Genomic DNA, 20462 nt, shown 5'->3' with positions numbered 1-20462 from the left:
GACTGAAATGTGGTCCTGTATGTATACTTCTTCAGCAAATCTGAAGTCCTTGAATCATGCCTTAATATACATTAGGCTTACTTTAGAAGGCAAGTTGCAGAAATTTCCTGGTGCTGATTCTGTTGCAAGTTTGCATATTGTAGAGACTATAGGAATAATGCCAGAAGACATTGCTGGTTTGGGGGAACCAGGTATTTTGTAGAAGCACGAGTCCTCTTCGTGTGTTCTGAGCCAAGATGCTGCTCAGAACCCCAGGCTCTGGCCTGCAGCAAGGAGCTCTGCTAAGGACTGGGCAGGCTGGCGTCACACGCTGTCGCTGGGATTCTAGGTTGGAGCTTATTTGGTTCAGGGCGCTTTAGAGCGCATGCAGGTGAGGTAATTTTTTGTCTGTCAGCAAAACATTACGCAGACCTGTTTTAGTTGAGAAAGAACAGTTTATGGGGAATCTGCCTGGGAGAGTGACTTGGCTAAATCAAATTGCTGTTACTGTATCCTAGTCTCTCCTATGAGTTTTTATTATAGTATATACATTCCATTTTCAGTCATGCGTGCCTCTTGCATGTAGTTTGGGAGTTCAGTCATGATCTGAACCAGTAGCATAAAGTTACACACAGAATTTCTGACCTATATGTTAAGATTCTCTGTTCTCACTGACCCTGAAAGCTCTTAATTGCTCATTAAGGCCCCTGGTTATTTTGGCAGAACAATGGGCTGTTCAGTCAGTGAACTAGCTTATCCTACAATATTTTGATAGATTTATTTGACTGTAAAATCACACCAAAAAAAGCCAACTTAACTTATCTGGAAGCTTAAGTGCTGGAGGTGAGAACTCTGTGACAAATGCTTGCTCTGTAAACAGTATTTGGGGCACTTAATGCCAGAACAAAACCTCATAAATGCTCTCTCCTTCCTGTTCCATTCTCACAACTCAGCCTTGCTGTCAGTAGTTATGCAACAACTGATATTGAATCTAAAAAACAAAGCAAGACAAGCAAACCAAAACCAACAACAAAACACCCCAAACCTCAAAAACCGACGTATTTTCCTAAGGACAGTTGATAAAAAGATATGATTTTCCCTTTTTATTTTATTTTTGAAGGCCTTTAGGATGTTTTTGGCCAGTGAACTCTGATTGCGGCTTCACTTACAAGTCAAAAAAATTTAGTAAAACCAGCTTCTCCTTGTCCCTAATATCTCCTGGTACTCTCTACTTTCTTCTTTCTTATTAATTCACTAAGTAACTATTCATAGTAGATCAACATGGGACTTCCAATTATGATTTTGTTCTGTATCTGACAGTGGACTAGTTATGCCTCACCAAACTTGTAGAAATGTTTTTGAACAAGATCTATTTTAGCAGAAGACAAGGGAATGCAGCCTCACTTCTATTTTTGTCATGATTCTAATATAGGAAACAGCTTTCAAAGCCCCTGCCAGTTGCCCTGAATGTCTGTCTGAAAGTGCTAAACAACAGTCAATCCCAACTGTTCCAGATTTATTTATAACTGACTCCTTAGTTATCAGGCAGGGCTGCAGCATCATGCGTCCTGCATTCCTGTCTTTGAGATTCACTTACATTTATGTTAAGTTTGGTAGGGCAGATGTACTTGACTTACTGTTATTCCGTACAGGCAGCATCTGCATAGAAGACAGAATGTTATTACCAGGAATCAAAGGGTAAAGTTCGGATGTGTATTATATTTTTTTTTTTCACAGCTTTTGGTCTATTTTATATATAAAGAGTACTTATTTTCCAAACTTATTGCAGAATCATTGACACAAGTACCACAATAAGATGTCTCCACTGCTGTTTTTCACTAGAAGTTCCTGTAGAACTCTTTTTTTTTTTTTTCTTTTACCTTTTTATTTTAAGCTGGTTTGATGCCTTATCAGGCATTTCTTTAAGAAATACAGTGAAATGAGAGGAGATGTTTGAAATCAGACTTGGTACAAATCCAGTGACATGACTTACTCAGCTGTCAAACACTTGTGAATTCAAATGGTTTCTCCCTTTTTCTAGGCATCCTCCATGTTGCGTTGCTAGTTTGTAAATTCTCTGACATTTGGAATATGATTCTTTCAAATGGAAAATTTGTAAAAAAAAAAAAGCGCAAATTAAATTATAGAGGAGAGAATGAGTTGTTTCTCATGTGCTAGCAATCTCAAAGGCAAATGAGAAAAATGGATTATTGGAACGCAGCAGAGATGATGTGGCGGCTAATCTTTGTTAATAAAGCTTGACCTCCAAGGCTTCTCCCACCTACCTGAATGTGCCCCACTGGCAGTAAAACTAAACCCTGCTCTTTCTGAACATATGGCATCACTTGCAGGCAGACATTAGTGTCCTTTTGATGGATGTCCTTTTCATTGCTCCTTGGTGTCTGTAGGGTCAGAGCAGCGGGCAGTGTCTGGACTTATAACCAAGTTCAATATTTTTTTGTTTGCTTGCTGCGATAAGCATTCAGTCAGAGGCTGGGAGCAGACAGCATCAGCACTTGATGCTGTGGGTCAGCAGAGTCAGCTGAGTTTTACACCGGAGCAGTTTTACATCATGGTTTTTGTCTTCATAGTTACATCCAGATGATGAGATCCCTCGCAGTCCGGAGTATATTAATACAGACTTCCAGTATCTACTTACTGGTATAATTTATTGAATCTGTGGAATGTTTACTTTGTTGGTGCAATATATTAATTCCCTATAGTCACACTATATTAGGAACACTTTGATATTCTTAGGACTAGGAACAAAAGGCAGCAGGAGCTATTAGCCACGGCTAATCTGATCAAGCATGAAATCTGAAAGATTAAAATAAAATGTTGCTTCCAGTCTGGTGACCTCCCCCCAACCCTGAGGGCTTTATCTGGTTAGTTTAGTCGGCAAGTCAGGCCACAGATGTGTAGTCAGTTCTAACAAGCCTTATTAGCTAATGTATTAGTTGGTAGGGTTGATTAGCTTAGGTGCAGTGGCATGTGTGCTGTGTTCAGGACTAGCTGGGCTCCAGAAACGTTCCTGCAGCAATCAGCTTGAACAAAGCAGGTTTCCTGGATTTGGGATCCTGAGCAGGATGGGGTCACCACAAGCTTGTTTTGGCGCATTACTTCAAGTTTAGTGTTGGACCTGATGGACATAAACTGGTTGTGTGTGGAAATAAGCTTAACTGCAGTCTCCAGCATGGTGACTTACACAAGACTTATTTCAGTGAAATGCCAGCATTATGACTGTGGACCGTGGGGGACTGCAGATCAACATGGATGTGGCTACACCATACTGCCCAAGCACATCTGTACTGTCTGTATTACCCAGGTTTTACACTAGGTTTTCACTGCCCTTACTGAATCTTGCCTGACATCACAGAATACCCTGTGATCATGTGTTTGGGAAAGTGATCTGGTTTGGTGGATGGCTGAGTTTTGCTTATTATAATAACAAAACCAAAATCATCTGATGGATCAAGTAGCCTTTACAGGATGTGTTGGTTGCCAGCGAGTTCAATATTTAGGTTGCTGAGAGAAGAGGGACTGGTGGCACCCAGCCGTTTTGTCTCTGAAAGTGTGTATTATATGCACAGTTGACAATGAGTACAAGAGGTTGCTATTTCTAGTTCTGAGCATCTGTATTGTTGCCTTCACATTTCCTTTTACTCCTCCTATGCATTGTAAAGCTTAAAGTGATTTTAATGCTTTGCTTCTGAATAAGGCCAATTCATTCCCATTGCCTGAAAAGTCTTTGGACGACTTCCTTCGAATCTGTTTGGATGTGTTAGTAACAGAACTGGCAAAATTGTATATGCCATGTGTTGGTCTTGGGTAAGCAGGTGCCCAGTTCGGAATGTATTTACTTGGCTTTCCGCAGAGTTTTGGGAATAAATGCTTAGACAAGTATTTTTTAAGTACCTATGAAATGTTGAGAAATAATGAAATATGCGCTAAAGTATGTAGTTATTGAATGTAGTTACACGTTACCATGACACAATCTATTTCACTCTGGCAAAATCTAGATAATTCATATTTTATTGAAATATAAACGGAGGGGTTTTATTACTTATTTGCTGGTCTGCTGAGTTAAGCAAGGCTTATGCTAACTACAGTCATTTTTTTGTCCTTTTTTTAATTAAACAGATGGTGCCAACTGTTTCAAAAACATTCTTTTAGGTTATTTTTTAGCAGATTGCTAGCTTTAAAACAACTTGACTGATTTTTTTTTTTTCCTTCTGATAACTACCATTTTTCTAGCAATCACTAAAATCTGCACAACGTATTTTAAAATGACAAAAATTATGCAAAAGCCTTCCTCTGTTTCTTTGCATTGAGGAGGACTGGTGTTTGGATAAAGGTGAGAGATAGAGTGAGAAAATAAAGTCCAGCATAAAATGCCAAGCCAATTTCTGTCTTCTAGAAGCAGAAGTCAGAGATCATAGCATTTGCTAGAACGGAAATTGATGTTCCTTATCCAGAAATACACTGCGTGGCAAATAGCGATGCAAGATCTTTATTAAACTTTATTCACATGTGTTTCAACACACATATGTGCGATATCAGCCTTTTACCCACTGCCATCTGAGGCCATGGATATATGAGGTTGGTGCAAAAGCAGTTGCAGTTTTGGACCATTAATTTTAAATCATTATAACTAGGATCAAACATATCTCTATTAATCAAAATAGGAACCAGTACAATCAACAGTTCTGCCAAAATAAGAAATACCTTGGTTTATTCCTATAGTGTAAAAATCTGCCCCTCGGGATTCAATGAATTCTTGCAAAGCATTTCCTGCATCTTGCTGGTTGTGGAAGCATTTTCTCTGCAAAACGTTGTCGAGATGCTTGAAGAAGTGGCAGTTGGTTGGCAAGAGGTCAGGGGAATATGGTGATAAAGGCAAAACTTTGTAGCCCAATTCATTCCACTTTTGAAGTGTCCTTTGGGTGACGTGTGGTTGGGTGTTGTTGTGGAGAAGAATTGGGCCTTTTCTGTTGACCAGTGCCAGCTGCAGGTGGTCAGTGCATCTCACTGATTTGCTGAGCAGACTTCTCAGCTGGAAAGGTTTTGCTGGGATTCAGGAAGCTGTAGCGGATCAGACCAGCAGCAGACCACCAAACAGTGACCGTGACCTTTTTTTAGTGCAAGTTTGGCTTTGAGAAGTGCCTTGGAGGTTCTTCTTGGTCCAACCACTGAGCTGTTATTGCCAGTTCTCATATACAATCTACTTTTCATTGCATGTCACAATCCAATCGAGAAATGGTTTGTTGCTGTTGCATAGAGTAAGAGAAGACAACGCTTCAGAACGATTTTTTGGATTTTCAGTCAGCTCATGAGGTACCCACTTGTTGAGACTTTTCACCTTTTCAATTTCCTTCAAATGCTGAATGGCCATAGAATGATTGATGTTGAGTTTTACAACTACATGAGAAGTTGCTGAAGGAGGATCAGCCAAATCTCCTCAAATTGGCTTTTTCTCTAACATCATTTCCATAGTCTAAAATAAATATAAATTAAACAGCAAGTTATAAATCAGTAACAAAGAAACCATAAAACGACAAAAGCACATTCAGATGATGTATAATATAACCACATTTAAGAATGTATTCCAATATCAAATGACAAATTTCAACAACGCAAAAACCACAATTCCTTTTGCACCCACCTAATAATTTCTAGTCCTTGTTGTCTTCCCACAGCAGGGCAGCATAATCCCAAATCAATGCAATTCATTTGATGTGTGGTAGCAAAATGCAGCACATACTACTCTGCTGTTCTGTAGCTGTGTAACTTAAGGCTGGTTTTGTATAGAGTTTGATTTTAGGTTTTCAATGACTTTTGTTTAAGACTCTCTTTGTAATACTCTCCGCACTATTTCCTGTCTTCTCCTAAATGTTGGAGGGTTCTTGGTGTACTGATAATGGTAATTTTAAAATATCTGTATTTGAGACTGCTGTGCCAGTTATCAAAAAGCATTCAGGGAGATTGTTTCATAGTGAGAATCTCTGTCCCTAAAACTATGTCATTTCCAATTTATTTTTCTTGGGGTAAACAAGAATCTGGTGAAGAAAAATAAAAACATATTTTTGAGCAATCAAGCCTAGGCAGAACAAATCTGTTTCTGAAACAGCTTTCCAGGATTATTGTCTCACAACTTTCATGTTGCTTTCAACAAAAGCAGTTTTCTTTTGTAATTGTTAGGTTGCTATAGAATTTTTTTTTTTATCCCTGAAGAAACCACATTTTTGTAGCATTCATTTGTGGACCCTTCTCCAGTCAGCACCTTGTGATGCCTAAGGAGTGACCAGGGCTCTTGAGAAAGGGCTCAGCATCCATAGTCTCCACTGGATGCGGAAGTGCAGGTGTTTATGTCTGTCTTACCTAGTTGCTTACTAGTAACCAAATACATCTTAAAAGGCTATTTCTTATGAGAAAAATATAATGCCTGCAGCCAAATATTCCTGAGGTAGTTTACGTTATCACTGAAAACCTTATTTTGAGAGCCAGGGCATGCAAGTTTAGAAAGGATGTGTGACGTAGAATTCAAGAATGAAATTTGGGTTTCTGGTTTCTAGCACAATCATAAAGCAGAGTAAATTCAACCCCAGCAGCTTCTGTCTTCCTCAGTAGTATAAACCAAATGTTCTTATGAGAGAAAAACCTTGTTTTTCAGAAACTAATTTCTCCCTACTTCTCTTTCTTCTTCAGTCTCCTTATGTGGTGTCAGAAGGCTTGTTCCAATCAAGACAGGACAAATCTGATGCGATGCCCACAATTACTGGGTTGCCTCATTTTCAGGACTGGGAGGGGCGGGGGGGAGGGCAGATGTTGGTCTGCAATTACTGATAGTGGCACTCAATTATTATGCTGTAAGAATAGATCTAAGAACAGATCTTGTGGCACCACATGCTTGATAACACTCTGTAAGACATTTTCTAAGTGGAGTAAGCTCTTGTGAGATTTTATGTAATGGGACCAAATCAAATTATTTTCTGCCTATAACATAAAAGGCTGTTGTCCAAATTTAGATCTGTCCTATCAATAAATTTAGCCCTTTTTTTTTTTTGGTCATGTTCTTAAGAAATTGTGTTTGACTTTTAGTCTACGCCATACTTGTCTGTGTAGTTGTTTTTTTTTAACCTTCCTCCAAAGATTTCAAAGTTCTTGAGATATGTCCGACAGGCCGCAGTACATCCTCCACCCTCAACAGGTTCTTGGGTACTTGCCGGTGTCCTGGCATTTCTGGTAGTCCTTTTGTTCCGCTAAAAAACATTTTTAGGATCAACAGTCTAATCACATTGGATAATACGATGTCTGTGTGCTGTAGGATGTTGTATGTGTACAACAGACAAATAAAGGACAACTTGTTTTCACACTCTTCCTCACTAATGTACTAGTCCCCAGAGTCTCCAGAAAGAAACTGGAAAGACAATCCAGTGCTATGTTGTCAGTTTTAGCCTGGATGTGCATCTGTCAACCAGCCTCTTTCGTATCTGAATCTATTGCAAAGTGTTTTATATAATCAGGGGGGTGGCTGCAATTAACCATGTAACTCCATTTTACAGCACTAGTAATAAATTGCTAGAAGAGTTTTGTAGTCTATTCAGAGGTTTTTAATAGAGGCAAAATACATTTTTTACATCACAGATGTCAATTAAGTTGTTTTCCTTATATTCAAAATTGCATTACATTGTAGACTTCTTCTGTTGGATTATATGATTATAGGAAGAAGATAGGGTGTCTCATAACTGGATCAGCAGTCTTACAACCAGTGTCATCAAAAGGCCTTGAATTTCCCACAGAAAAAAACAATCAGGTTTCTGAAAGACCTAATTGATTTCTTGGTAGCAATCAAAGAGGCTACTTTGGAAGCCTGTATCATAGTCTGCAGTCTGTATCCCTTTCCTGTTAAGTTGCATCTAATGCCCCTCAGGTTTGCCTTGACTGATGGGCTCCGTAGTGCGTTACAGGAGGAGAGATACTTAAGCCGTCTCCGTTGCTTCCAGCAATGCCAGTTTTGAAGTTCATAAGCATCACGTCTGCACCTACTGATGGGTTTTTTTCATAAGCCTCCTGACTCTTTAGTGAAAAGCTAAAGGTCATATGTTGGATTTACATAATTTTCTATTTCCAGAACAAATTCTTTCCATAAATCATCTAGACACTTTTCTGTTGGCCATTCGCCACAGAGGCATGCTGTTTCTTTCACTCACAGCCTGGAAGGGTTAAAATTGCAATGGGATTGTCCAATTTATACTTTACATGAACTGTTTTATTAGACTACCTTGAGTTACGTCACAGTTGATATTTAAGGCTTGTCTCAAGGGGATTGCTGCTTCTAAAATCTGAAGAGCAGCTGGGTGGAGTCTGGGTCATGCATCTACTAATCACTACTCATCATCACAAGCTTTCAATCAAATGTCCAGTTCAATAGGTTCTGTTTAAATAGCAATTCCAAGCATCCACTTTCTGGACTAACTGTTGCAGTAAATTTGTTTGGGTACATGCTGAAATAATTGACTAGGATTCTGCAGTAAGACTTACCTATGTATAGTGCTCATATTTTTTTCTTCATTGTTGTGCAGCTGTTACCTGCAGTAAAACCTCGTGAAGTTTTGACTTATTTAGACTAAAAATTCCTCTGGCTTAAATGGAAAACAGTCAAGTGTTTGGTTAAGTGATGCAATAATCTGAAGAATTGATAGTGGCCAAAAAATAAATCAAATTTCAGACAAGTTTACTGATGTCTCTTCTGGACAAAAAAAGGAAATCTTAAAGATAATTCTTATTAAAGAATGCATTATTTGATGAGATTTTCAGGATTGTGTCTTGGGTATTCAGTATTCTGTACTACATAGGTAAGTGAAACCAACTTACAGGCAAATTGAATATTTTTTTTAACTTATCGGGCAATTAATTTTAATAGAGCTAGACGTGGTTATGAACACAGCTTTTAAATCTTAATGTTCTTAAAGATTATCTCAAAGAGAAAGGAGGAGCCCCATGAATTTATCTTCTAATAATCAAACATGAGTCTTACAAATAACTGGCTATCCAAATCCAGGACAAAGTTCAAAATTTCATCTATTTTTAGCGGTTTCTTTGGGAGACAAACATCCTTTTGTAAGGAAAGCTTTGTATTTAGTGAAACAGAAGCACATGGAACTTGATGATTGACTTGATGCCATTTCCTAAATAAGAGCACTGAATCATGCATCTTTAGGGGTGTGCATCTCTGTCAGTTTTGTGAATGATAAATATATCAGGCTGCGATATATGGTATACTAATTGAGTGTACGTGTGTGTTAATACTGCTATATCAAACTGAGTCGCTGAGTAGCTTAGACATCACACATGGCCTGCTCAGGAGGGAAAAATATGGTCTGGCATAGATTCCCACTGGATTTGTAGCTACTATGAAATGTCTGTATGGAGAAAAGAGTATGAATTCTGATTGAGAAGTCTCTTATTGAAGAAATACAGGGTGTTTCAGAAAGATGGACCCAATTTCAAAGTAGTCATCATTTCAAGTTGGGTCCATCTTTTTGAAACACCCTGTATCTTAATAGTGAATAGATATTTAAGCTAAAATGAAATATATTAAATAATTCTATGTAGCTGCTGTCTAGAGTGAAATTTTGGATGGACTAATGGCTAAAAGTCTCATAAGCAGACTGAAAAATATGTTCCTTCTTCACTATTCTCACTTAACAGGACACATGAAAGAAAATGCTCTTTTAAATGACTGTCAGTTCACAATATCGAGCTAAATTTTCTTTCAAAACCCACTAATGACTGAGACACCAAAAAGAGGTTTAAGGCAGCAAAAACAGAATGGAGAAGTGAAAGCATTACCTGGGATCTGAACATATCTAAGTAGAGAAAAAGCTTTCCATCACTCACCTATAGGAAGTAATCAGACCTCTTTTGTGAAATGGAAGCAGTAGAATGTTTATCTGATTAACCACTTCTAAAGCTAAGTACATATTACTGTGGTTTGCACGCCCCACCCTGCCATTGAAATGCAACTTTTTTAAATGTTGCCTTTTGTTTTGTAACTGGAAACACATGAATTGATCTGTAAGTATTATAGGCTCTAGGATAAAAGCAGTCATTTCAATAGTGATATCAAGGACTTGATAATATTTAGTGCTTTGCTAACAGCTTGTGCCATGTCTTGTTTTCATAATAATTTATGAAGCACCAAATTCTTCTTTCCAATCATTGAAATAAGTTCAAGGGCAGGACTGAGCGTGGTGGTGAAGAGAGGGATTCTGTACTAGTACTGCAGCATCTTCACTGTTTCTGAGGGTCATCTGAAAAACAAGTTGTCTCCTACTCCCACCCCCCTGACAGCTGTGATAGCTTCATGCATTACAAGCTCATGCTCTCTTCACTAATTCCTATAAGCATTATATTTTTAACATTCAATTTTCCATTCCTAGAACCACTGCAGTGATGCACACAATTCTACCCCTAAGACAATGATACGATAATGTAAAATTAGTGCAATATCATCTGAATATATAAATCAGCAATTTATCAGTGGTAATATCCCAAATTATACTTCTGTTCTCTCAAATCAGAGGTTAGGACTGGCAAGGAGAATTCATCAGATGCTGGAATGAGAGATGCTGTGGCTGCCTCTGCCCGGGCAGGGTATCTGCCTCCCTCTCATTTCAAAAGCTGGGAGCAGCTGGGAGCTGCTGTGTGTCTCACATCTCAGTGCTCTGGCTGGCAGTTTTTAGCTACTTTATACCATGCGAATTCTACATAGTTTTGGAACCTATGATGTACATGACTACTGATTATACTATATCTATCTATATGATCAGCAGTCTGTTGTATACCAATGGAGGCCATGAAGTTTTCATTTAATAAAGTGAAAACCATAATTTTTTAGAGGATTTGATAATTCAAATATTTTTTTTAATGTACCATTCTAACCTCCCAGGAAAACGCATAGTTTTGGAAAAACCTTACATTATTAAGGAAGGTTTTTCAAGCTGCATCTTTTCTGTATAATTAACAAAGACAAGGAACTTGAGCAACTACAACCTGAAAACAATTGACATGTGAGTGAACATTCAAACCAGTTACTAACCAGCCATGCACCACAGCAGCAATTAACAAATTGACCACGTGAGTGAAAGAAGACAAGTCAAAACCTGGTACTGAAGCTCTGCATTCTGTTTTCCAACTGTCTTACAGCTTCAGTTCCTCTCTAGGCACAGTTCACTCAGTGTGCAGAGCAGATCAGCCGTCTGCTCACAGGAGAGTTGGAATCATACAAAATCAGGAAATAGGTTGCTGCTTTGTTCTGTGTAAATGACGCTGGCTATCGTTTTGGTGGAAGTTCTTTACTTTGCATGAAGCTCTTGACAACAGTCCCAAGTGTTTTTTCTAGCACAGCTCTAGTACAGTGCTGTTTCCTTCCTTCTTTAAAAACAATTTTTAAGCAGACAATTTATATTTATCTAGAATTTTTCTATGTTAATGTTGGTTGGAGCAGAATTGGAAATTGGCTTATTTGCAAAGAAGAGTAACGGGTTTTGTTCAAGCTTGGAAACTGATTTCTTTTCAGCCATCTGTTCAGAGTAATAGCAGCAGTGCTGACCCCCTCCAGAGGATGACAATGAGCTGCTCTGCTCAGAGCAGCCACCAGTTCATATTGCCCTTGAAAACCAGAACTGAAAAACTCAATTCTGTATTTAGTTGCTCTTTTGATATTTATGAACATAAACAAATGTTTTTTTCAAGCTGCTAACCCAGTAAACTTCACAGAGAGAGCTCTTGCCTCATCAAAAATTTAGTCTTTGTCATATGATTAATTCATGTGACTACTCTTATAACCACAATAAACCAAATTGTATGTTCTAGCCTTTATGTTTTTATACCCTTTAATGCTGATTTATAGCTTTTATAGATCATGTTGCAGTCTGAAGTTTTAAAATGGCTGTGACCTTTGAAAGAAGAGACAACCCTATAAACTTGCTGTTGCAATGTTTTACGCTACTGTAGAAGTAAAATGCCAGGTAAAAAGATACATTATTTAAGTGTAGTTTTTTTGGTTGGTTGGTTGGTTTTTTGTTTAAAAAAAGGAGGCATTTCAATGTTTTCTTTCTCCATACAGGTGGGTAGGAGTATTTTTACTACAGGACAAACCGATATGGTATGCGTATACTGATGGATTTTTTTTCCCACAAGCAGTGAAAGTCCTGAAGTAGTGATGACTAACAAATCCTTTCTGCTTCTTGACTTGTTTTTGAATTGAAGGGACTTTGTGAATCTTTAGCTGTATATATTCACTATAGCACTTGGGAAATGTCCTTTCTATTCAGCACTGAAGTGCAAAGGAAACATTTGGTTACCTCTCTCATGTCTCAAAAATAATGTATGTCCTCATGGAGCAAGCAAACATTCTGGGGATGGGTAGGTTTTTTTATGACAACATAGACTATTTCTAATTTCTCTGTTGTGATATGGTAAGAACATTAGTAGTAGGGGTTAAATGCTCATTTCCATTTAACTCTTCCATATGATCTACTTGCTTGCTGACTTTTCTTGGTATGCATCCTGTCTTCCATTTAACTTCGTGCACTTAATTGCTACTTAGATTCAGGATCTGATAATTAAAACAAACAAAACCTACCCCAAAACCCATCTTTAATGTGGCATATGGGGAATTTCTTCCACATCAGACTACTCAGGCTTAGTCTGACAAACACATAAAAATGAACAGGAGTCTCGTTGTAAGATGTTAATCTATTCACATTTCTTAGACACATTTTGTTTTTCAGAGAAAGGAATCAGCTGATAGGGCCATACACTGACATTTAAAATTAGACTCACTGAAAGAAATTCATCTTTGCAGCTCTGACTAATACATAATTTCACTCTTCTGCAGTAGCTGAGATTACAGCCCTTTCTATTTTGAGGTTTCTTAAGTATTTAAAGCCTTTGATGTTTTTTTAACAATCCAGTCATGTCACTGCAATGTTTAAAAGAAAGTCTGCATTTTTTTTTTAACACCCCAGATTTTTATTTTCCAAAAATGAGTTTCATTTTTAATAGTAATTTATCTTTGGATTTAGAAATGTGTTTTATTCATGTTCAAAGCATCTTCTAATACGATTACTTTGAGCAATGACCCTTTGTCGTCACATTAACTGATTTAGAAATTTGGCTCACACTGTTTCTAAATGTTCTTTTGCTGTGGGTTTTTAAAATAAATTTGTTCTAAAAGTTCTAGTAAATACAACTGTAATCCAATGCAAAACTATTTTTAAAAATCCAGAAAAAAATAAAAGAAAGTACTATTTGTATTTCATTTAAAAATTGCATCTATTTAAATCTACTAATTGAGGTAACCATCTAAAAATAATCCCAAAGACATGAGACTAGAACATTAATTTTCTTTGCCAGTTTAACTCTACCTTATTTTTTTACATAGTAATATGAGGTAGATATTTATATTGAAATACTTTTACAGAGATCCTAAGTGGATGGTAGATTTTATTGTAATCTTGGAGCCTGTAAAAGATCAGGAAAGACGTTGTCTAAACTTTAAAAAGACAGAAAGAAAATGTGCTTTAAGGTAGTTTTACTTTTTTCAAGTAGTCTTTCCATTTTGCATATGAAATGAATACATGTGACTACCTAAAGACTGTCCTGACTTGCTATACAGTATGCAAAGAGATAGACCCTTAGAATAGGATTTCTGTATCTGATTTTGTAAGTGGGCTGAATTTTGTGCATTATAGATTTGAGGTTAATTACATAGGAAATCAGTAGATGATGATATGCAGACATCTGACATGGACATTCAAATACTCTTTGACCTTATATATAAATCTTCATTATAATTTCTTTTTTAATTTGAAAAGTAACCCCTATCCTAAGGGTCAGCAATAGGTTAATCTTTCCCTATTGCTTATATAAAATGTTAGAATGCCAAAATGGTGTCTCTGTATCAGAAGGCACAGCTCATGGTTGATGTATTTGAACAGCAATTGCTGTTCTCGAATGCAGTAACTTAAAGAACTTATAAATTACATTTAGTATTGACAAGCTGTGCATCAAATGGTAAACTTCAGCTGATATGAAGTAATGGAGCTAAGTCACAGTTAACTGAAGTTTCTAAGAAAACCTTCCGATGGAGTCCAATCCATCCAGACTTCCTTAAGTGAGAGATCTGTGCAGCTACTTCATTAGCACCTTTCTGAAATATTCCTGTATCATCACTAAGTAACTGGAGACTGTTCAGACAGCCTTAGCACTTTGACATTAGTAATTAATCACTTAAGCTGAAAGGAGTGTAAAAATTCTAGTATACCCAACTTCTTTCCTACCTTCTCCCATAGGTTACAAAATGCAGTCAACAATTTCATTTTACTCCACCAAACTTTGTGCCTGATGATGGCACTGCACAAAGAAGGTGTTACCAGGTTTAGAATAATAAAATAAAGCCTTTTAAAAAAATTTAAACATATTTTATTAATGGATGCTCTGAAATGCAGTCAGTCTTTTCCTGGTGAGCCATGAAATGAATGAAGTTGGATCATCTTTAAGTTTTGAGCAATATTTTGGTCTAGAAAAGATGATGATCTTCTCTGATAAACTCTACCAGCTCTGGCTGGCTCAGTTGAATGGTGTCTACAAGGCCCATAAGTTTATTTTCTCCCTTGCCTGCTACATTTAATACACATTCTGCCCTAATAAAGGTTTGTGAGTAGTTGTTTTCACTTGACATTGAGAAAGGATGGGTAGAACACATGCATGATGCACTTGTAGCTAAAACTCCAATCTGATTGCCTATAATTTGTACCAACATGCCAGTTTTTAACATGAAAGTATGAATATCAAGATTCCGCTATCATGAGAAAGGCAGAGTAAGCACCTTAATAAGCTTTCCATTTAGCTTGTTCTGGAGAGATCACGGAGGCCTTATTACAAGATATGCTTTCAGTAATACAGAAAGGTTCCCATCACTAGAGAAGGTTTGCCTATGTCGATGTTGAAATAAGAGATTTTCCAGACTGTCTAGGCTGACAAAAATGCATTTTCCAGACTATAGCAACATTATATGGTAGTTGAAGAGTATCTTGCATTTCAAGCGATAACCTTGTTTCAAGCTTGTGAGACACAGTGTATATGCCAGATTTTCCAATTTGTTCTCAGCAAGGTTAAGTGAAATTAGACCAAGTGGTCTAAAGTATCCTTTCTTACGGAAATTGTGTCACTGTTTAGATGTCAGAATGGGACATGTACAAAGGAGCTTGGTTCTTGTACTGCTTTCTGTAAAATAATGAATCCTTGAGCTCACGGTTGAGGAGCTCCTAGGCTGTGCTTCAGAATGTAGGGAAATTAATCTTCTCATCTTCCCACTGCTGTACCCATTTAAAAGCTGTAGTGAGTTTTTACAACAAAATACATTGTTGCCTTTTTCCAGTGAATTGCAGAGTGCAATGTTTATTGTCAGCACTACAGTGATGTGTTGTACCAACAGCTGAGGAGCTGGATGGTTTCTGCTCAGCCAAGAAGCTGTGTAACTGTGCATATAGAATATACAGCTGCTGTCAGGTACCTTGTTATTTTCTGGCGCTTCAAATATCTTGCCTGTTTGTGGAATCTGCGTCAGGAGCAGTCTCTTGAGCCCTCACACATTTAGAATATCTAGTCAGGTAAGAAAGGATCACTGCTGAGGTCTGTCTGCAGCATACTGCCACAGCACGCTACCAACGTTCTTCTGTAGAGGATTAAAATGTTGAAATTCAATAAATTTCTTACTTCTTGTAAAATAAACGCATATGCTTTTAAGTCATATGATATCTGTGATACAGAGAGAGGAGAATGTGTTGAAGCACATGGTGCTGAGGAATTTTAAACAACTTTCAGCATCTGCTAAATAATTCAAGTTATTTGGATTAATAAATTTTTATTTTAGAAACTGATCATCTCATTAATTCTACCTCACCTACTGTCTTTAAACATGAATTAAATTTTGTTTAAACCTATATGCCCCTATAACTGACCATTCTGACTGCTGGAAGTAAGTGGCCATGCACTAAAGCTTTTTGGGGACTAGGCTCGTCTCTCATTGTGTGTAGTAGAAACAGGAACGGTAATATACAGTAGAACAGGATATTATGCATAAAGTAGATCATTTTGAGAATCTCTTAAGGAAGGAATACTCTTAAGAGTTTTATAAAGCTACAGCCAAACTTGGTATTTAAACACAGCTGATGGAAAAAGAAAATGAATTACTCTTGATTTACAGATTGGTGTGCTGTTTCTGCTTTAAATTGTGGCTGAAGTTATTAAATACGATGTTTTGTTCCTGTGTAAAAAAAAAAAAAAAAAAAAAAAAGTTATTTCATTATTAAATTGCATCTAGTATGAGATAATACTTACATAATGTTAATTTTGGTACATGTATTTTCCAACTTCATTTTTTATACTAGAAACTGAGTTCATTTTTTATTGGTACTGGTATCTTTAATCTACTCCCACTATATGTATGCAAGCTCCTTATTTACCACCACGAGCGTTTATTGAACTGTTTTGTTTTCCTGGGCAGATGATTCTTTCTAGATGTGTTCTGGCCTATGTATATGTTGTTAACACAAACTTTTTTTGCCTCTGAAGCCAACAGCTGCATAGAATTTAATATTCTTCAAGAAGACAAACAGGACTAGAGACAGCAGGATAAGAGAGAACTTAGTAGATAGTGACTGTACAGAGGAAAACACTTTTTCAGTGTCCTATTTTTTTAATAAATCAGAGATGTGTAGTATTTATCTGAAAAGGACATGTCAAGTAGTATTCACTCAATGCTCAGTGCAGAATTAGAGTCACTACTCTATTAATAGCAAATAGACTGTGTAAAGCTCAATCAAAGGATGTCATAATTTATATGTGGTGTATCATCGTGTAGGCGCTTGGTTTGTGTCAAGAGTCTTAGGCAGAAAAAAGTCTAGCAGGCCCTGCTGAGACTCCAGCTGCCTCTAATTGCTGCAGGTTTTCTGAAAAGAGGTAGCCTGGAAAGACACACAAATGCCTAATTCTAAAGGTCAAAGCCAACGGTTCACATTCAGTGAGAAAACGGAGTTGTCCCGATTATGGAGCAAAAGATCAATGCATGCTCCACAGAAAGTCCAGCAGCCAGTCTGTACACGGCTTTGCTTCGGGCAGGGTTTGCTGCATGAGTTTTGCTTCTGAGGTAGCAAAAGCATGGATTGCTTGGGTCAAATCTTCATTCAAATGTAGTAATACTAGATAAAACCAAAGAAAGCTTTCTTGCCTGCTGCATTCAGAAGAGCACTGAATGCCACACACACTTAGTTTTACTGGCTAAATTAAAATCCTAAAATTCTGAATCACTTAGAACAATTTTTATTGGACTTCCTTCTTTCTGTCTTTTGAACTGCTTTATTTAAATATAAATAACAACAGCAGGTCTGTTACTTATAATAAAACACAACACATGCCATTCTTTTTGGCTCATGCTTATTGTTTTTAGGTAAACTTTTTTTTTCATACTTAAGTATGTGATCATAGAAGTCTATTTATCTACCTGTCCACTGTTTCAACACTTTCTTCTAATATTTATTCGTTGTATAGTAACCACAAACTCGGTGCCCCCCTTGTAAGATGATAATCGCTGATACCAGCAGATACCACTGATAATTAGGTCAGATACAGTTGTTGGATAATAAGAACTTCTTATTCACCAGCATATATTATCACACTCAAAATCATTACTTAATCAAATAAACATATGCAGCAAACACACTTGTTTCTGTTATGAAATTAGTACTGGACGAAGGTATGATCTCCTTGGTGAACTTCATTTATGAAAACAAACTAATAGCCTTAACACTTATTTGTAATTTGTGTATCTCGTTAACTTCTTGGGTTTGTTTTCTTTATTAAAAAATGCATTATAAATTAATCTGTTTTTTTTCTTTCTTGTGCCTTTATCCTTTCCAAGGTTATGCCTTTCTGCTGTTCCAGGAAGAAAGCTCTGTACAAGCTCTGATAGATGCCTGTCTGGAAGAAGATGGGAAACTTTACCTGTGTGTGTCAAGTCCCACAATCAAGGATAAACCAGTAAGTAGCTTATGCCAGGACACGCTGGTTGCTAACCCATTTGCTGTTCCTCTTTTCAGTTAATAAAGACAGACATACTTACAGTTAATTGACCTGTCCATTTCCGGTTGCTGTCCTTGCTGTTACATTGAATTGACTTTCTGTATCAGTGTAACATGGTTTTAACATTTGCTTCTTTCTGATAAATGCCATGTTCAATCAAGTTTTATATTTGATACTTCTGGTATCACACAAGAGTATGCATCCTTTTACAATGTTAGCTGTAAAACAATCGGATTATATTTTTCCCCTTTATATTATTTGAAAGGAGGGAAAACCTTATGCAATGAAATGAAGAAACTTTATCCACGCCCACTAAAATCCAGATAGCTTCCAATATCCCCATACTTCATTAGGTTTCTTAATTATTATTTTTACTGCATGCAATAACTAACTAATTTATAATTTAGGTCTCATTTACCTTAAATAAAACTGCAGGATAAAAAGAAGTAATGGAGACAGCCATAGCAGAATAGAAGAAACAGAGTAACTTGCTTCTATAGTTCACATCTCTAACAGTATTTAGTCCGAGTCTCTTTTGTGACGATGGGTATACACAGCTGAAAACTACAGACAAATATGATTAGATAAAAAAATGTGCTGCCTTTTAAAAATACTATTTAAAAGCTTGCACAGATAAATGAGAAACCCCACAGTGAGTGTGCCTCTGTGGTTTCTAGAATCAAAACACTACATGGATGAACAGCTTTATCCAAATAAATTCTGAGCACTTTTTTTTTTCTGTGTAATCTAAAGATTCCTTATGAACTGTGGTGCTTGCTGCTTAACAGAAGTGAGCATTCATACGTTATAAAAACTTCTTTTGTATCCAAGTACAGAAATTAATTTTATCTCCACCCCATCAGTGCTTAAAATTTGTAGATCACTGTATGTCATTTCAGAAAAGCCAGAAGCCCCAACTACAACTGTAATAGCACATACACAGTAAAATGTTCTGAAAGTCCTTTCACAGGTTTCCTGTCATAATGGCGATTAGGGGCAGGGAATTAATGAGGTAGTTTGCTCTGTTGGAATTTGACTCAAGCCTGGCCTCTAGAGGTGATAAATGAACTGTCCACCTTCTTTCAAACACTTCAATAAGCTTATGCCACTGAGTTACTGCTTTTGCCAAATTAAAATTATATTTTTAATTACAGAAAGATTTGGCAGTTGTTTCTTAATTTTAATGGAGTTGTCAAGTTCCTCTACTAAAAACAATCCTTAATACAGGTGCAAATCCGACCTTGGAACCTAAGTGACAGTGACTTTGTGATGGATGGGTCTCAGCCTTTGGATCCAAGAAAAACTATCTTTGTTGGAGGAGTTCCACGGCCCCTCCGAGCTGGTGAGTACAAGGAAAATGTAGGACATGTAGTAGCAGCTTCCAGATTAAGTAGAAAAGATTATAAAAGATATATGGTGTATGTAAAAGAGCAGAAAGTATACCCTGTGTCTTCCAAAGATCATAGCTCACTTTCTAAGTCAGTAGTGTCTTCCTGTCTACAAAATACAAACTGTGAACATTTTTTATCTTTCATATAAGTTACTGATTAGGATTTTCAGTCGAAACAGTTTTCCCCAAGTTTGCACAATATCCTAGAACTTGGCTGATTTTTCCTAACGTATACCACCTTAGTCCTAACCCTGACTTGCCTGCTGAGATGCAGACAAGTTCCCTTTTCCTTTGCCTAGAGGACAAATTTCTCCCAGCCTCTTTCCAAACCAATTCTAGCTGCAGCTCTATGATTTCTTTCCCTTTTTCTCAACCCTAACCATAATTTCCCCATGGAGCTATAGACAAGGCTTCTCAGCCACTGTTGAGAAGAAAAATCTCTCCCAGTCCAGGTCTCTTGGTGGCCCCACTCTGTGTTGAAGACCACTTACCAGACCCGCACCTAATGTAGATCTTTTCCTCAATCTTTTTTCTTCACCCTTAACTATTTCTTCACTTTGATTTGCAGAGCCATAGACAAGACTCCTTAGCCTTTGGCCAGAGAAAAAGATTTATCCCAGCCCAGATCTCCTAGCAGCCCCGACTTTGTTTTGAAGGCTCCTTTTCAGCACTGCTCCCAACTGTAGCTTGACACTCCTTTCTTCCTAACCCTTATATTTTTGTTGGGCCAATGACAAGGTCACGAAGCCAGTTGAAACACTTCTCCTATCTAGGTCTTTAGACAGCCCTCACTTGCATTCAGTAGTTCCCTCTTCATCCTCACTCCAAGTCAGCTGCATGGTTTCCCTTTTTCATTCTCTCAACCCTAATCCTAATTTTCCAGGGCTGTACTAGACAAGGCCCCTCAGTCACTGTCTGGGAGAAACACTGCTGGATCAGGGTC

The 20462-nt window shown here is 37.4% G+C and overlaps 1 protein-coding gene across 20 annotated transcripts in view; it reads left to right on the top strand.

The window, feature by feature from the left end:
- CPEB3 (cytoplasmic polyadenylation element binding protein 3) overlaps nt 1–20462 on the top strand; it is a 138191-nt gene that overhangs the window by 107194 nt on the left and 10535 nt on the right. For all 20 annotated transcript variants that reach the window (XM_065068367.1, XM_065068363.1, XM_065068365.1 and 17 more), the window contains 2 exons: nt 17969–18087; nt 19357–19471. In XM_065068367.1, coding sequence (XP_064924439.1) covers nt 17969–18087; nt 19357–19471 — 234 coding nt within the window. The remainder of the gene's footprint in view (nt 1–17968; nt 18088–19356; nt 19472–20462) is intronic.

This window comes from Columba livia, chromosome 6 (genome assembly GCF_036013475.1).
Source record: "Columba livia isolate bColLiv1 breed racing homer chromosome 6, bColLiv1.pat.W.v2, whole genome shotgun sequence".
NCBI lineage: Eukaryota > Metazoa > Chordata > Aves > Columbiformes > Columbidae > Columba > Columba livia.
This window is presented reverse-complemented; position numbering and strand designations above follow the sequence as displayed.